We start from the raw sequence: 15551 nt of genomic DNA, 5'->3' as shown, positions 1-15551 counted from the left end.
CGAGAGAGTGCAGACAACAATTTTTTCTCTCGCTTAATTTGACCGAATGATAATTGAAAAGCGAGAAACAATGTTCATGCTGAAAAAGTGAAAAAAAAGTAAACGTTTGTCTTCGCGTCTATATTAATTAGCAAAAGCTAATTCGCGGATGATTTTTATGTTAATTTTTATGTGAGACTTGTATCTTTTATTCTCGGTAATTGCAAATATTTCTGTTTTTTATTTTTTAAGTCCTGATAAATACGTTTGTTTTTATTGGAATTGAAATTTGTACACATGTCGAGTTAGAGAAAACAACTTTGAAAAATCTAACTTGTATAACGCTTCGTCAATAATGGAAAAATGACGTTATTGTCCGAAGAATCGATTTAATCCCGTAAAAATTTGCAAATATTTCCGTGAATATAAGATAATTGCAGATTGATATTCGCCGCGAACTTGTGTCGTGACACCACCGTGATGAAGTTTCCGTTATAGCATTCGCGGGACGCGTTATTTAAGTTTACACAACGAACGTATTTCATTTGTCCCGTCTCTCGTGCGGGACTTATTGTATTATCCGAATAACGAGAAAAGTTTCCCGACTTGGTAGGTGGGAGTTCCCATTTACGAATCCAAGCCGTGGATGACTCTCTGCAGTTCGTCTTGTTTAATCTTCTAATAAAACCTGTAAACGACGGCGCGAGAAGGAAGAATCCTAGATTGCGGATGTAAACGAGTCGAGTTTTCATATATGGTTGAGAGATCTTCCTGCAATTCTCGCGCGAAGATCAAAGGGCGCGAGTTGTCGTCTGAAACTTTAACGAACGTTCGTTAATGAGAAAAAATCAAGAAAGCGAAAATAAAAATATATTGATTGCGCGATACGAGACGGAAATATTAATTGGATAATTAAAATATGTTAAGGTTTTGCAACAAATTCTGTGCGGCGAGAAGCCGGAAATTAACTTGTATATTGATTTGACCGCATAAATTTATTTATGCAAATGTCTGATCCCAACAGATCAGAGAGTGTGACATATTTACATAAAATCTGTATCTTGTAAGTACGATATAAATCTGCAATAAGAAAAACAATATACGCGCGTATTTTTCCTGCGACGCGATGAACAAAAAAAAACGAAACACCGCGAGCAATTTGCAATCTGAAAAATAAAAATCAAGCGCAATTTGATAGAAAAGCTTCACCCGCGGACCTTTCTCAAAAATCGACCAGGTGCAGATGTGAAAGAAACAATTACCTGTCACACGCAGACGGTGCGATTTGCAGCTTCAATCGCCACCGCACATCGCGGCGCGCGAGCGCTGCAAATCACGGGTAATTTGCAGCTGTCGTTCTACACGGGTCGTGAAAAAAATAATTCTACCGGAAAATCTACGCAGACTTTGGATATATATATATATATATATGCGGCGATCTGTGTTGCGCGGTTGTAAAAAAAAAACAAAAAAGTAAAAATAACGGATTGTGTCGAACGCGGACGTGTTGCAATTTGTAGCAATCAGCGACAATGAGACTTTCACGCGCAGCATTAGCGCCAAGTGTAACAAAATACACAATTCGTGTCGCACGATTCCTGGAAAAATGACATTTCGTCCATTTTGGAAAATTGAAATGAGACATACGTATATATATTAAACGCGCAAACTTGAAAGATTTCATCTAACCTGTTTTTTGTGATTATAGAAGACTAAGAATAAAGAACTATGCGGAGATATTTCGGATACACATTCTCATATCTCGCAGCCTGTTTTAATACGCCGAAAGGTCGACGCATAAAAAAAAAAAAAAAAAAAAAAAAAAACAAAGTGGAAATCCCTGTAACCAAGCTGCAGCTGTCCTTCCACAATGTTAGGGACGAGCGAGAAAATGACGAAATACGTCTGATCGACCCAGATCGCAATGTGGGACATGTGTTAATAAATAATCGCACGCCGGCTTGTGCAGATGGATTGGTATCGCCATCGATCGCGGCAGCTTTATTATTTACGGTGTGATTCTAGAGCGGCGCACTTGGCTAGCTCGCCCTTGCACGGCGGTGTTATCTGCGCCGACAAGGACACGCGCGCGGTGTAAAAGTGTCGCGACGATATCTTTGAGACGCGGAAAAAATGCACCGAAAAAAGGTGCATTGCTAGGATACAAAAAAAGCTGAACAAAAACAAAAAAACAAACGAAATAAGAGATTCTGTGAAAGACATTAAGAGATGTTCCAGCTTGACCGGAAATAACAAAAGTGAAATGAAAAAATTGTTTGGCGCGAGAAGAGATTGACATTCTGTAGAAATAAACTATGCAATAAAATTTATTTAAAATATGAGAAAGAAAATATGATTTAATATTACTACTTTCTTATAACTCTACACATTAAATTAATTTTATAATTCAATTAAAAGGAAAACACGTGCGTTGGATTTTCTATAGTCAGGTTTCTCATGACACACATACATCAGATATCTATATCTAAGTAACGCGTGTACGTGGCTGCGCTGTCGCGGGATTCACGCGATTCTCTTCGCTTCAGAATGTTTAATTATTGCCTGCATTGGGCCGTGCGGGTCGCTTGATTTCCGTGCCGTGAATGTAGTAAGCACAGCGATAAGCGCTACAGTTGCACGCTATGGCGCTATCGCATCTGCAGATTTAAACCGCTAACTAAGCTCGCGTTGCACCGATCTTGCTAACTTTTTGTACAATTTCCGCGTTTTTATAAATTTAATACTTTTTATTACTTAAGTCTAAGATTGACTTTAACATTGGTGCCAAATTGCTGGCGAAGATTCAGTTCAAACATTTAAAGTCACGTACGAAACAATGTCAAGATTCAGACAATCGAAGAATTTTCTTCGTACCTTTTTTTTTTCAAAAACTTGCTGAATTATATTCTGTTTTTTTAAATAAATACTAAACAATTAGGCCAGTTTTATTTTGGTTCCGTGTCTAAATTAGCGAAGATTTGCTTAAGTGTTTGCAAAAGGTTTTTGCTTGAAAAAACATGTTTGAGATTTTGACAATGTGTACAGGAACGAAAATCTCTCGTGCCAGTAACCTTTACGCTTTACGTCATCTTTGTATACTTACGTTTTATTACTTTTAATGAAATGCAAATTGTACTTTTTTATCGCTTTGACGTTTGTGTTATTGTAACACCTGTTACTTAACACGACACGATATCGGCTGGGCACTGTCGCTTTTGTTATATATATTCTTAGCATCTAATTTCGATTTTACTAATTTTTAACTTCGAATTTTAACTTTTTTTACATCAAGTGCTCTTTTACATATTATATTAGGATAAATTATTTATAAAAGTGGTTAACATTAAATAGCAATTCCAAATATTTTATTTTTATTCAGATATCAATTTTTATAATAAAAATCTCACACGCGTTTAATTAAACCTTAGACTGTCGAAACTTTATTGTAAAAATAATCTTTGTACTAAAATTGAGTTCTTTTCTCTTTGTGAAACACCTTCGTGAGATACGCACAATTTTTGCGAGTTTTTACTGGCTAGAGCAAACGGTCTATCTCTCGACTACGTCGTTTGTTTCCGAGAAAATAATGTTCAATTGAATTGAATACGGAAGAGATTCGTTAGCGTCACTAACAAACGACAGCACTTGAATCGAGAGAACAATGAAATTTTTAACGAAAATGCGTGGATTTTTTATCACTCGCAGTTCGTGCGCGCGGAAAAACGCCGGAAGACAGACAAGTGAGAAAGAGAAACTTTTTTATTTTTAACATAATATTCGCGCCTTCGACGCGTTTTCCGCGCGTAAAACAAAATCTTGAATGCCCTCATCTACCGCAATATTTCAATTATACTTTTATTTGAATTGTATTAGAAGAGAAAATCTCGCGAGAGATATATTACTTATTTCACGGACATTTTTTTTTGCGCAGACATTTTTTTGTTACCTTAAAATTTGATTCTTATTTTTTTGTTACCTTAAAATTTTATTTTTAACAAAATGCAGTTCGAAATGAGTTTCATTAGCTGAGGGGTTGTGGGGTTAATTAGTTCGTCGACAAATTGCATTGTATAACCGTAGCGGCGCAACGTATTAAGCGGAATCGATCCGTCTATTGTTAATTAATGTGATGGGGCACGCTCGACTGTCACGAGACGTCGAACGGAAGCGCGATGATGCGGCGGCGCAGACGGACGGAAGAAAGGGAGGAAAAATGAACAGGGTGCACAAATATACGCGTCGATATAGATATAGGAACGGGGCCGCATGCATAATAGATGCCGGCCGTTTATAAACGACGACCGGTATATGCGGCGGCTGTGGCAGCGGCGACGGTTTTCCGAGTTCAATCTCTTCTCTTTTCTCGAACTGTTACATCAATTCCGTTACGACCGAAGGAAAAGAACAAGTGAGAGAAGAGAAGGGCGGAGACTACCGGTTTTATCTTGTCTCGAGTGGTTCGGGCTAATTGTGCATTCGTTTCATTACGGTCGAATGAAAAATTGCGGAAGCGCTTCCATCGTCGAGTAACGTAAATTCGTCCGCTCAGCTCAAAAGTCAATGTCTGATTGATTAAGCCGCCATGATAGTTCGTTACGCTAATTGCGACTGGTTCTTTTTATTTTTATTTTTTTTTTATCAAACTGCTAACACACACGCGTTAATCGATCTGATAGAAAAGAGTTCGTCAATTGGACGGTTTTATCAAACAACGGAATTTTTAACGAGTAAAAGTTCAGTAACACAATTTTTGCTCGCAAAATAATTGCATAGGATATGACGGTAGCAATGAAAATTGACGATGCGAGAAAGCTGCGACTCGTTGTTTCTGGATTCATGCTCTTCGCGTTAAAAGATTAATCGAATTTAAAATAACACATGATTTGCGCACACAGTTTGACGAGCGTTTGCAAACAGCGTTTTTGTTTGTAATTGTAATTTGTTCAACGGACTATCTTACATGCACGAATGAGCTTTGTCATTGAGTAATAAAAAAAAATTGTAAAACTTTCGCATCTGCAATTTATACTGTGCGAAAACCATGTCACTGTTATATCTTTTTTTAACTAGATTATAAAACTAGTATGAAGATAAAAAAACTAGTATTTTGTGACACGATAAAAACAAAAGAGCGATTTTTTAGTGTAAAAAAGCGTGTATTAAAAGACAAGAACATTAGAAAAAATAAAGAAAGATATGTACGTGCGGAACAACATATGCTATACATAATCTTCATTAGACGTTATAGATCTTATCTTTATTAAAGTTATGAATGTTAATTAGACATCTAATAGATGGTTATGTTTGCATATGTATTATTGTTGTATAATTTACACGGAAGTCAACAATTCACGGAAGTCAATTTACACGAAACTACTTCTATTCTATTATTCGAAAAACAAAATCTTTTACTATCGTTATAGGCAAAGGAATTATCCCGAATTATCGTTATAATGTCCCGAATCGAGATTTTGTGTGTGTCGTGTTCGCTCGGGAAAATGACGACAAACTCCCGATTCTCGATAGCCGGTAATTTAGTGCAGGCGACATCGCCTGCAGTACGGCGCGAACTATGGAAAGCGTAAATTTACGTTGGCCGCAGTTCGCCCCGGTAAAACAATTATAGACGACATAGATTTACGCCACGGACGTATGCAAAACGATTTCCTTCTCGTCCCGTTTCCGTGCGCGCGACCATCCTCGATCAATCCTCGGTGAGGTGACCCCGAAATGAAATTTTCCGTTTGCAGCGTATGCGGGATCCAGCACTTTCAGAGAGCGGGGCACAGACATTTGAATTTGTTTCAAAGCACGTATTTCGTCGTGGTGACGTTTTCCACGGTGGGCTACGGCGATTTCGTACCGGACATCTGGCCTTCGCAGCTCTACATGGTCATCATGATCTGCGTGGCGCTCATAGTGCTACCAACGCAGGTGCGTACGCATGTGTCTTCACAAAGAACTTCGATTACGATATTGATATGATCGATCAATTTTTTACTTCGTTTATCAAAGAGAAATTTTGACTTTTTTTTTACTGTATAAATTATCGATCCTATGTAAATAATCAATAAAACATGTCACAATTGAGTCTGTTAGAGATCTGCTAGACATTGAAACTGAGTCTCGAAGAAGAAAATCGCGAATCTTTTCAACTCGAAACTTTTATTTATCTGTAACAAAAGCTACGGTTAGTCGATTTGGAACAACTTTCTGCAAGAATAATTTTTTTGGTGACTGCGTGAATAATATTTCATAGAAAATCAAAGTATCCTAAAACATTCGTGAAGGCGTACAGCGCGCCGCACTAAACTCGTATTCATTTCGTTTAATGCGCGAGTCAGTCGCGGTCGTTACAGTGATGCTCGCCTCATAGACTTCTTTTATAGACGTTATTTTCGAGTCACCCCGAGGGAAGCTCGTAAATGTACCGAAACAAGACTTGCCTGACCATATTGCGCGGGTTGACTCGTTTTTTTTTTACTGATATTTATTATTCTTTCTAGTCCAGCCGCCGAGCACATAAAATGTTTATTTCTCACGTAGCTGATACGCCGGAGAATCTCTCATCAATTTTCTTTTTTAACGTAAATTAAAATTCCGGTATCACATGTCGCGCGCGATAAAAACTCGCATCTTTTCTCGAACATTCACACGTTTCGACAATTTTAAGTAAACGATAAAAAAAAAAAAAAAAAAAACGATAACCGTCGTTAGGTACAAATTCAACGCGAAGTTCTCATATCGTCGGTTAAAAAAATTCGACTCGACTCAAACGCTAAGTCCGAATTCACATTGAATTCAACGTTTAATAAAAAGCGATTTCTCGCGGTATATTTCTGGCTTTGCAATATTCTCTCGCTGCGTCCCGCGGAGACTATAAAGAAGCTGAGCGCAGGTTGGATACATATTTGCGCACGTATGCCGGCAATCTCCGCAAGAAAAAACAAGAGCGAACGAGGTGATAACTGCAGTCGCTAACAAAGATTTGTGTGTCCTGCAGGATGCGCGTTACTATGGCAACTTTTCTTTCGCAATTGATCGCGGTCTAGCACGAAGGAAAACTTTCTTCCATGAGCCTTTCACATTACTGTACGTCAAAGTCTCGTTAACGATGTTATTCGAAAATTACTTTACTTCATATCACGTCGTACATCGCGCATTATATGGGAAATGTGCTTTTCTCCGTAGGTACTTTTCCCGCGCAACTTTATACACAACACAAACTTGCCTATTGTGAGAGCTAGGTTTTTTTTTTTTTTTTTTTTTACGTAATATCAAAAGATCGAGCGACTACGTGCGGAGGAAAAACGATAAACTTATGAACGACAAGCTGATTAATTACTGCAATTGCGATTTTGGCGTTTAAACGCGAATTTAATTGAACGAAAAATAGTATTAATTGTACAAAGCGACATGAACGCCTAGTGTCTACTTGTCGCTCGTCAGCGTTGACTGATTGCATTTTCATCCAACGTAGAAAAGCCTCGTCGATTGCCGTAATTTGTCTGTCAAATTGCCTGCCAATCGCACACGAGATGCACGTGCATTCCCTACTCGTGTGTGATCAACACGATGTGTCAATTCTCTTTGTGCCCGTTTCTTCGTGTGTGTTTTTTTTACTCGTTTAGATTCAAGTTCGAGCGATTAGAGTGACGGAGAGTTGAGTAGTCATTGAAACGACATAAACGACTCAATATATATATTAAATTTGTACACGGCATAGAGTAACGTTTGCAGAAGAAATTGCAAAAAATTAACACGTATAATCTTTTCCTCTCACATTTTAAATATTCAAAATAAAACCTATATTTTACTCGTAATAATTCCAAAAATACAACAAATCTTAGACACTGTGCGCGATAAGAAAAAAAAAAAAAAAAAAAGAGAAAATAAGAAACATAATTTCCGAAGCGGTTTTTTCCAATTAAAAGTATAACGAACGTAAAATTAATGAATACATTTTAATTGTGTGAGATTTTATTTAATAATATTCGATGAAACGTTTTACTTTCTCATTGAGGGCGAGTGAGCGCTTTCGCAAGTCCTTTAATCTCGCAAGCATACGGATAGAAACGCTACCTCATTACGGCTTGCAGACACATTAGCCGATTGCACAATCGGTTATCTCGTATTGGTTGCAGTTTGAACAGTTAGCTTTCACGTGGATGGAGCGGCAGAAGCTGGGCGGCTCGTATTCATCGCATCGAGCGCAGAGCGAAAAACACGTGGTGGTTTGCAGCACGACGCTGCAAGCCGATACCATCATGGATTTTCTAAACGAATTTTACGCCCATCCCTTGCTACAGGTTAGGCAACGAACGTTTACACTTTCCCGAATAGTTTACTCGCTTTGTTACTCTAGACGCAGCTTCTGATTTCGTAAAAATTATCGGTTTGTCACTTAAAGAGAACGTTTGTAATCTCAAACCCTTGTTTTTTTCAGTTTCCTTTTCTCTTTCTCGATCAACCCGGAACTTAGAAATGCACTTTTTGTATTAAAAGTTTGTTTTTTACAAAATAATTCGAAAAAAAATTTATTTCTTTGTAAAGATTTAAGGTTTTGGTTTTTATAGAGAAAACATTTTTAACACGTGAATGTTACATTAAAATTGTACACACACTATTTTTTCTTTCTCTTTCTCTTATTTATTTATTAATTATAATAATTTGTTAATCGCGAGAACGAACTGAATACACGCAGGACTATTACGTGGTGTTGTTGTCGCCGATGGAGCTTGACACGACGATGCGGATGATTCTGCAAGTGCCGATCTGGGCGCAGAGAGTCATCTACATACAAGGTTCGTGTCTGAAGGATGGCGATCTCGCGAGAGCCAGAATGAACGAAGCGGAAGCCTGTTTTGTATTGGCGGCGAGAAATTATGCCGACAAAACCGCTGCTGACGAACACACGATACTCAGGTACGAACGATCAATTAGAATCGTTAACGAAGCTTAATAATCCGGCGTAAAGGTCGATTTTCTTCTCATCTTTCTTGCGCCGTAATGAACTCTCTTTATTGCAAGAACGTTGTAATCTTGATATTTTTCTCGACGGTCTGTTTAAAAAAACATCGAACATCTTTCAGTTTTTCCGTGAAGTTTAGAGTAAACGTTCTGATTTGATCGTAATCGCATAACTTTCTCTAATTCTCGTTGTGTGCAACTGTAAAGTACAGCACCTATCTCTTGTAAATGAGCGCTTCTCTTCGGCGTAATTTCGATATTCGAAGTAGTAAACTCGCTTATTCAGTTTCCGTTTCGACAGTTCAATTAAATTTCGAGATCGGAACTCACAAAGAATTTACAGACGAAAAGAAGTACGAGAAACTTTAAGTATATATTCTAGATGCAATTTTTTTTTTTTTAATAGAGAATAAAATAGGCATATGGAAAATTTAAATATGTCAATATAAAATATAACCGCGTATTTTTTCTTTTTGCGAATTTTTACTTATATTTGGCTTAGCGATTACGACTTTACATCGAGCTTTGAGAAACTTATTCGTTTTTGTTTAATAGATTAAACTTTATTCCACTTTACAATCTCTTGCCAAATTAAATTCGAATGCACGTGGGTGTGTGTTTTTATAAAGAGAATTTGATGAGGATCTATATTTTGTAGATCGTGGGCGGTCAAAGACTTCGCGCCTAACGTTCCTCAATACGTTCAAATCTTCCGTCCGGAAAACAAGCTTCACGTGAAATTTGCGGAGCACGTGGTGTGCGAGGATGAATTTAAGTACGCCCTTTTAGCGAACAACTGCACGTGTCCCGGCGCGTCGACGTTGGTCACCCTGTTGTTGCACACGTCTCGAGGACAGTAAGTTCTGCAACTATCACCGAACGTAATTACTTAATGGATTTAACGACGAACACGTGCGGATTTTCTACGTGGCCTGTTTTTTCTCTCTTTATTTCAATCATTATTTATTTAAGCGTATTTTACACGTATATTTAATATATTAAAATATTTTAAAAATATATTTTATATAATATATTCAACAAAATGCACATATTACGTAAGTATAAAATGTATATCGTAACGAGAATTAAATTTTTCTCACGAAATAAAAACCTTGCCTTAACGTCATAATTGTTGCGTCGAGTACGTCAAGCAATACAGGAAGATTCTGAATTAGAACCTTTCTGTTTCGCAGAGAGGGTCAACAGTCGCAGGAAGAGTGGCACAGACTGTACGGCAAATGTTCCGGCAACGAGATTTATCACATAATTCTCGGCGACTCTCGCTTTTTCGGAGAGTACGAGGGAAAATCCTTCACTTACGCGTCGTTCCACAGTCATCGGAAATACGGAGTTGCTCTCGTCGCAGTCAGACCAGCGGAACTTCCGGAGTTTTACGAGGACACCATCCTCCTGAATCCCGGTAATCTCGCAAAACACTGCTGGGTGTTTTCAAGAGCTTTTTAGTCACTTCCAGCTGTTCGTTGGTTTAATAAATAAAAACAGGAATTTTGAAAGTTTTAAAGAGTTCACTTTTTGCGTTTACTTGAGAAATAAAAAGAAACTATAAAAGCTAAACCACACAATTTACGACTCGGTATTTTTGCTTCACTTTACGCGAAATGTCAAAACGTTACCGAATCACGGACCTTTTGTTTACACGGCAGGACCCCGGCATATAATGAAGAAAACCGACACGTGCTACTACATGAGCATCACGAAGGAGGAAAATTCCGCCTTCGTGGTCGCGAACAATCAAAGCGGGATTGGCGAAGGTACGCAGGTGATCGTCGAAACCAAGACGGACGCGACGACCGCGAGCAACGGCTCGACGAGCAACGCGACGACCAACAACACAACGACGACAACGACGATTAACTCTACGGGGGCGACTTCCGCAACGACGACCACCACAACCACCACGACGATATCCACCAGCTGCGGCGGCGGCGGCGGTGGCGACGGGAACGGTACAGCAATCAGCAACGGTGCCGACGCGCACCAGCGATTTTCCAACAGTTGTAACGTTGCGCTGAGCGAAACACTGCGCAGACAGGAGACCTGCACGGGGCCCCGTGCGCAAGACCGCTCCCAGAACGGTCCCCAAGGTCACAGGGCCCCGTTAATGCCGCCGCAGGTTATTTTGCAGGTCCCCCCTAGCACGCCCACACCAAACCAACACCACAACTTACTCGCATCCGATGTCCACCGTGAGTGTCGCATGCGCCTCGCTGCTGCTTCTTCTTTATCTTTTTCTTCTTTTTCTCTTCGTCTATTTTGTGATCTTAACTTCTCTATCGTTCTAATATTTCGATTTCTCGACACGATATTATCGGTCTTCGCCGGATCGTGCAGAAACAGAAAACGTAAAAACTTTTTTTCGGCACGTAACTTCGCGCGATCTGTCGAGACTCTTGAGAGAGATTGGTGTTTTCTTTAATAATAATTGAACGTCACGTTTTTGTCGCAAAGATTTTTTGGATTGAATAATTTTAGCTCTTTGGATATCAGTACGTTCACTTCGAAATTGATTTCTTGAGGATTTTTTGAAAATTGAGGCTTTGTGAAGAAATATAGAGTAAAACTATTGGACACGCAAAGATTAACGATTGAAAAGAAGCACCAACTCACACCGGTATCAATTTGAAAATATTTTTAATTTTCTGGTCATATCTATTTTTCGTTGCACACGTATTTGTCGCACTAATAGTCAGTGTAGTTAAGTGTCGCTTAGGCTTTAGAAAATCATCCGTAACGCTTGATCGAATTTCATCAAACGCATACACACATACACACACACGAACACGTACATAATACACAAGACACAAATGCTTTTCTAGCTATGAATAAATTAGAAATCAAAGTTGTGTGATAAAGTTAATACAACATAGCAAAACCAGTGGGTTTTTGAAGAAAAAGAAGGAACCGATAATGATTTCTAGTTACTCAATTATTTTTTTCTTTTGTTTCCAAATTTATTTTCTTGACGATTTCAGTATTTTTGTTTACCAAATATCCACTCACTACTTGAGAAATTAAAAATTAATAACAACAAAATTGTCGTTAGTGTATTTGAGCAAATTTTGTGATTTAATTTTGCGACAAGATTCTTTCTCCATTGTTTTTATCGTAAATTTATCTCCTGTTTCATATTATGAAGTGAAATTATGCGGAAGAGTGAAGATAATAATGCGCGCACTGAATTAGATGCGCGATTAAATTTTCATGCACAATGTTAACGGAAGATAAACCGCATACGAAATGTGTTATAAACCGTTCCTTCCTTTTCATGTATCCGCGTCTTTCTTGTCGCAGTTTATAGTTGCACGTCGCTTTACGTGTAATCTGTGTATGTGTGTGTGTTATGTGCGCTACTGTGTTCATCCGCCATTCAGTTCAGCCGCCATCAACAACTCTCGATAAGCGCGGTTTCTGAATGAGGAAACTGCGCGCGAATGTCGTTACGCAAAATATATATTCCTCGCTTCGCGATGCGAGATCTACATCGTCTGACATTTGAACTTAAACCACCGTAATAAATCTCGATTGCTTCAGAGAATTGATACGAATTTGAGCGATAAGCTGAAAGGTCATTGGTTTAATTGACGTATTTTCCGAGAATAAAACTTGTTTGAATAGAAATAGAAATAATATAAGTAGTAAAAATAAATTTGCAGTTTCGTGTGAATTTAGTTGATTTATCGAAGTTTTTTTTTTTTAATTTTAATATTGTATATATTTTTTTAAATAATGTACGTATATAAAACATGTAAAATAGAGTATAAAAGCGTTAGATCAAATAACCTCCTTGCTTTTTCCTCGTCGTTCTTTGATGCGAATAATATGTGGTGAATCTTCTCTCACGTGTCGCCATCTTCTTCATTCACGTTTATCGGAGACCATTCTCTTTTACGACGAGCCGCGATTTTGTAGAGCCATTGAATATTGTGAGGATATAATCTCGATATTAGAGAGAGAGTCACTCATCGCGCGGTCGGGCTTTATATATGTTTCAGCTACTTATCTCGATCCCGGGGGATTCGGAGACTCGAGACAGTGCTTGAAAGAAGGTGAATCAACGCCACAAACACCGATTACGGGAAATCATCTTCTCGACGTGCCGCGATCTCTTGATCCGAATCCCAATCTGCTTAGCCCGGAAATCCTTACTCAAAGGAGAGGTTGGTCGTAATGTTTTATCTCATTTAATTCACTTAGTATCGGAATTATTAATTAATAAGTATTAATTTTACGTATCTTTTGTGTTTGCTGAAATATAAACGTAAAGAAAGCATTTATTAAACGATGAAAACTCAAGCGAGCAAACTATAAACTTGAAGTTGAAGGCCAAGTGATATTTAAAAACATTTGAATTATTTATCTCTGTAGGATAATTTCATCGGATATTTCTGTCTTTTTATTTACTTGATAAAGTGTTTTCGATGTGTGCAACGTAAAGTAATTTAAAGTTATTTCTGATAACTAGTTTCGAGTACGACTTTCTTAAAAGTCGTTTCCACAAATAGACGACCGTGTTTCATTTTTATTATGCGATAATGTCTGCATAAAACTGACAAATTTAGAACGTCTAGTTACTGGTATAAATCAATCATAGTTTTTTTTTTATGGCTTACAGTGAATGATTCAAATGGAAGATTTTTTTATGACAGATTTTATTTTGAGATTTAAATTATATATTTCTTACATATAAAAAGATATAAGAGTTTGCAGATGATATTAAAATTTTTATACAAGTTCTTGTTTTATACAAGTTTCGTTTTTCCGTAAATTTAAAATTATATTCGCAAAATAATTGACAGTTAAAGACACACGGTTTTATGTCGATTCTTTTACTTTGCAATTTTTTTTCAGGAAGTAGAAGACCGAGCATTTTACCAGTGCCCGACATGCTGACGAGCTCGACTCTGCACCTTCCTGGCCAGGAATCCTTAGATCACGAAGGTGACGAGTCGGAGGACGAAATGGACGACGATGTTCCCTGGAGATCGCCAAGCGAGAAGATCGCGTAAGTATGTTTTTTCTTTCTTTTTTTTTTCTCGTCAAGCCATCGTGATATTATGCATTACGTTCAAGGATCGTAGAAGGATCTTCACAACGTGATCCTTGACAATTAATGCAGCACGGAGAACAGTTCGTTAAGATTTAGAGAAGTCAAATGAGTAGAGGAAATTATTTTAGCGGGATTTTTCTCTTGTGTTCGTTTTTATCTTTCTTCCAATCTTTTTCAATATTTATTGTGAACACACATCAATTTCTAGCACGATCATGTGATCCTTTTTACATAAGGATGATCACGCACTTTGTCTCGTGCACCTGCATGACGCGGTCTTGTGCATCGACTTTGTTATAAATGTGCATTATATTATATTTTATTCCTCTGCATATTGTATGTATTTTTATCGGTTTTTTCGTATTTGCACAATAATTGAAAAACTTTTGAAAAGAGATAGAGATAATCTCTTTCACTGACAAGAGAAATATTTTAAAGTTTAATTCAAAAGCTTAAAAAAAATAGTAGTTCAGTTTATTATATAAAAGGTTAAAATAAAAATATTTTATAAAGTTCAGAGAGATGTATTCGCGATTGTTTTCTTTTTTATTTACACGCACGTTAGATTACGTATACAGTTACTTTTTAACTTTTATATGAAATTCAGAAAGAAGTAAATCAAGAGAGAATTTTTATATATACATATACATATGTATATATATATATATATATAAAAGCGCGATATAGAGATCAAATAGATCGGCTTTAGCAGATCAGAAGGAAAAATTTAAAGCGACCTTTGAAAAAAATGATTAATTTTTCATGCAAGTTTTTATTCAATTATTTTAGTTCTTTCTGGTAAGCTCTACAACTAATTTTATCAGTCGTATAGCACTTCCAAGCGAGAATGCATCAATTATTAACTCGCGAAATTCCATTTATCAGCCTCAAGCTCGATCTTGCGGGGATTGCCATATAAAATATACCGAACTTTGTCAAAGTATTTTCTATATTTTCTCAAATTTCGACAACAGAGTACATGTACATAGTAAGTCTCATTAAAATAACTGTCATTTTTATTTTGTCTAGTTTTGCTATTTTCTGTCCAAATTTCCCGTCTCACATTAACGCGAAATTCTGCAAAAAGGTCTCCAGAGAGTCGGGAGATTATCCATATTTCACCGAGGAGAACAGTACAGTCGCATGGCTCGGCGCACTTTTAATTTAATAACGTCGTTAGCGTTAAAACGCGAGCGCGACAGGAGCCATCGCGATCGTATCGTTCATCCTTTATCATCGGAAGAGGGAGGCATTTATGGTCCCTTGTGTTGCGCGCGAACATGCACCCCGTGCACGCCTCGATTCCCTCTGACGCACTCTTATCTCTTGGATTGTCCCCTGACGCCGTCATTGCCTCAATAGTCAGAACAACTAATGTCGATCCGTGCGTCAATTTTTTTATGCGTCATTAACGTGGCGCAACAACTTCTGCTGCGGTCTAATAATCTTAATTCCAAGAGAATTTTTTGTTATTGATATTATCAATCTGTCAATTTTCTTCAACTCTCATAGAACATCTCGACATATTTTTCTT

General features: G+C 37.6%; 1 protein-coding gene across 1 annotated transcript in view; it reads left to right on the top strand.

The window, feature by feature from the left end:
* Window positions 1–15551, top strand: part of LOC109852235 (potassium channel subfamily T member 2) — a 116972-nt gene that overhangs the window by 90587 nt on the left and 10834 nt on the right. Inside the window, exons 8-15 of the mRNA XM_020423205.1 lie at window positions 5730–5913; window positions 8124–8288; window positions 8684–8904; window positions 9608–9805; window positions 10143–10369; window positions 10614–11156; window positions 12963–13127; window positions 13819–13972. Of these exons, the coding sequence (XP_020278794.1) occupies window positions 5730–5913; window positions 8124–8288; window positions 8684–8904; window positions 9608–9805; window positions 10143–10369; window positions 10614–11156; window positions 12963–13127; window positions 13819–13972 (1857 nt within the window). The remainder of the gene's footprint in view (window positions 1–5729; window positions 5914–8123; window positions 8289–8683; window positions 8905–9607; window positions 9806–10142; window positions 10370–10613; window positions 11157–12962; window positions 13128–13818; window positions 13973–15551) is intronic.

This window comes from Pseudomyrmex gracilis, unplaced genomic scaffold, assembly GCF_002006095.1.
Source record: "Pseudomyrmex gracilis isolate BER0280 unplaced genomic scaffold, ASM200609v1 scaffold_26, whole genome shotgun sequence".
In the NCBI taxonomy this organism is placed as follows: domain Eukaryota; kingdom Metazoa; phylum Arthropoda; class Insecta; order Hymenoptera; family Formicidae; genus Pseudomyrmex; species Pseudomyrmex gracilis.
This window is presented reverse-complemented; position numbering and strand designations above follow the sequence as displayed.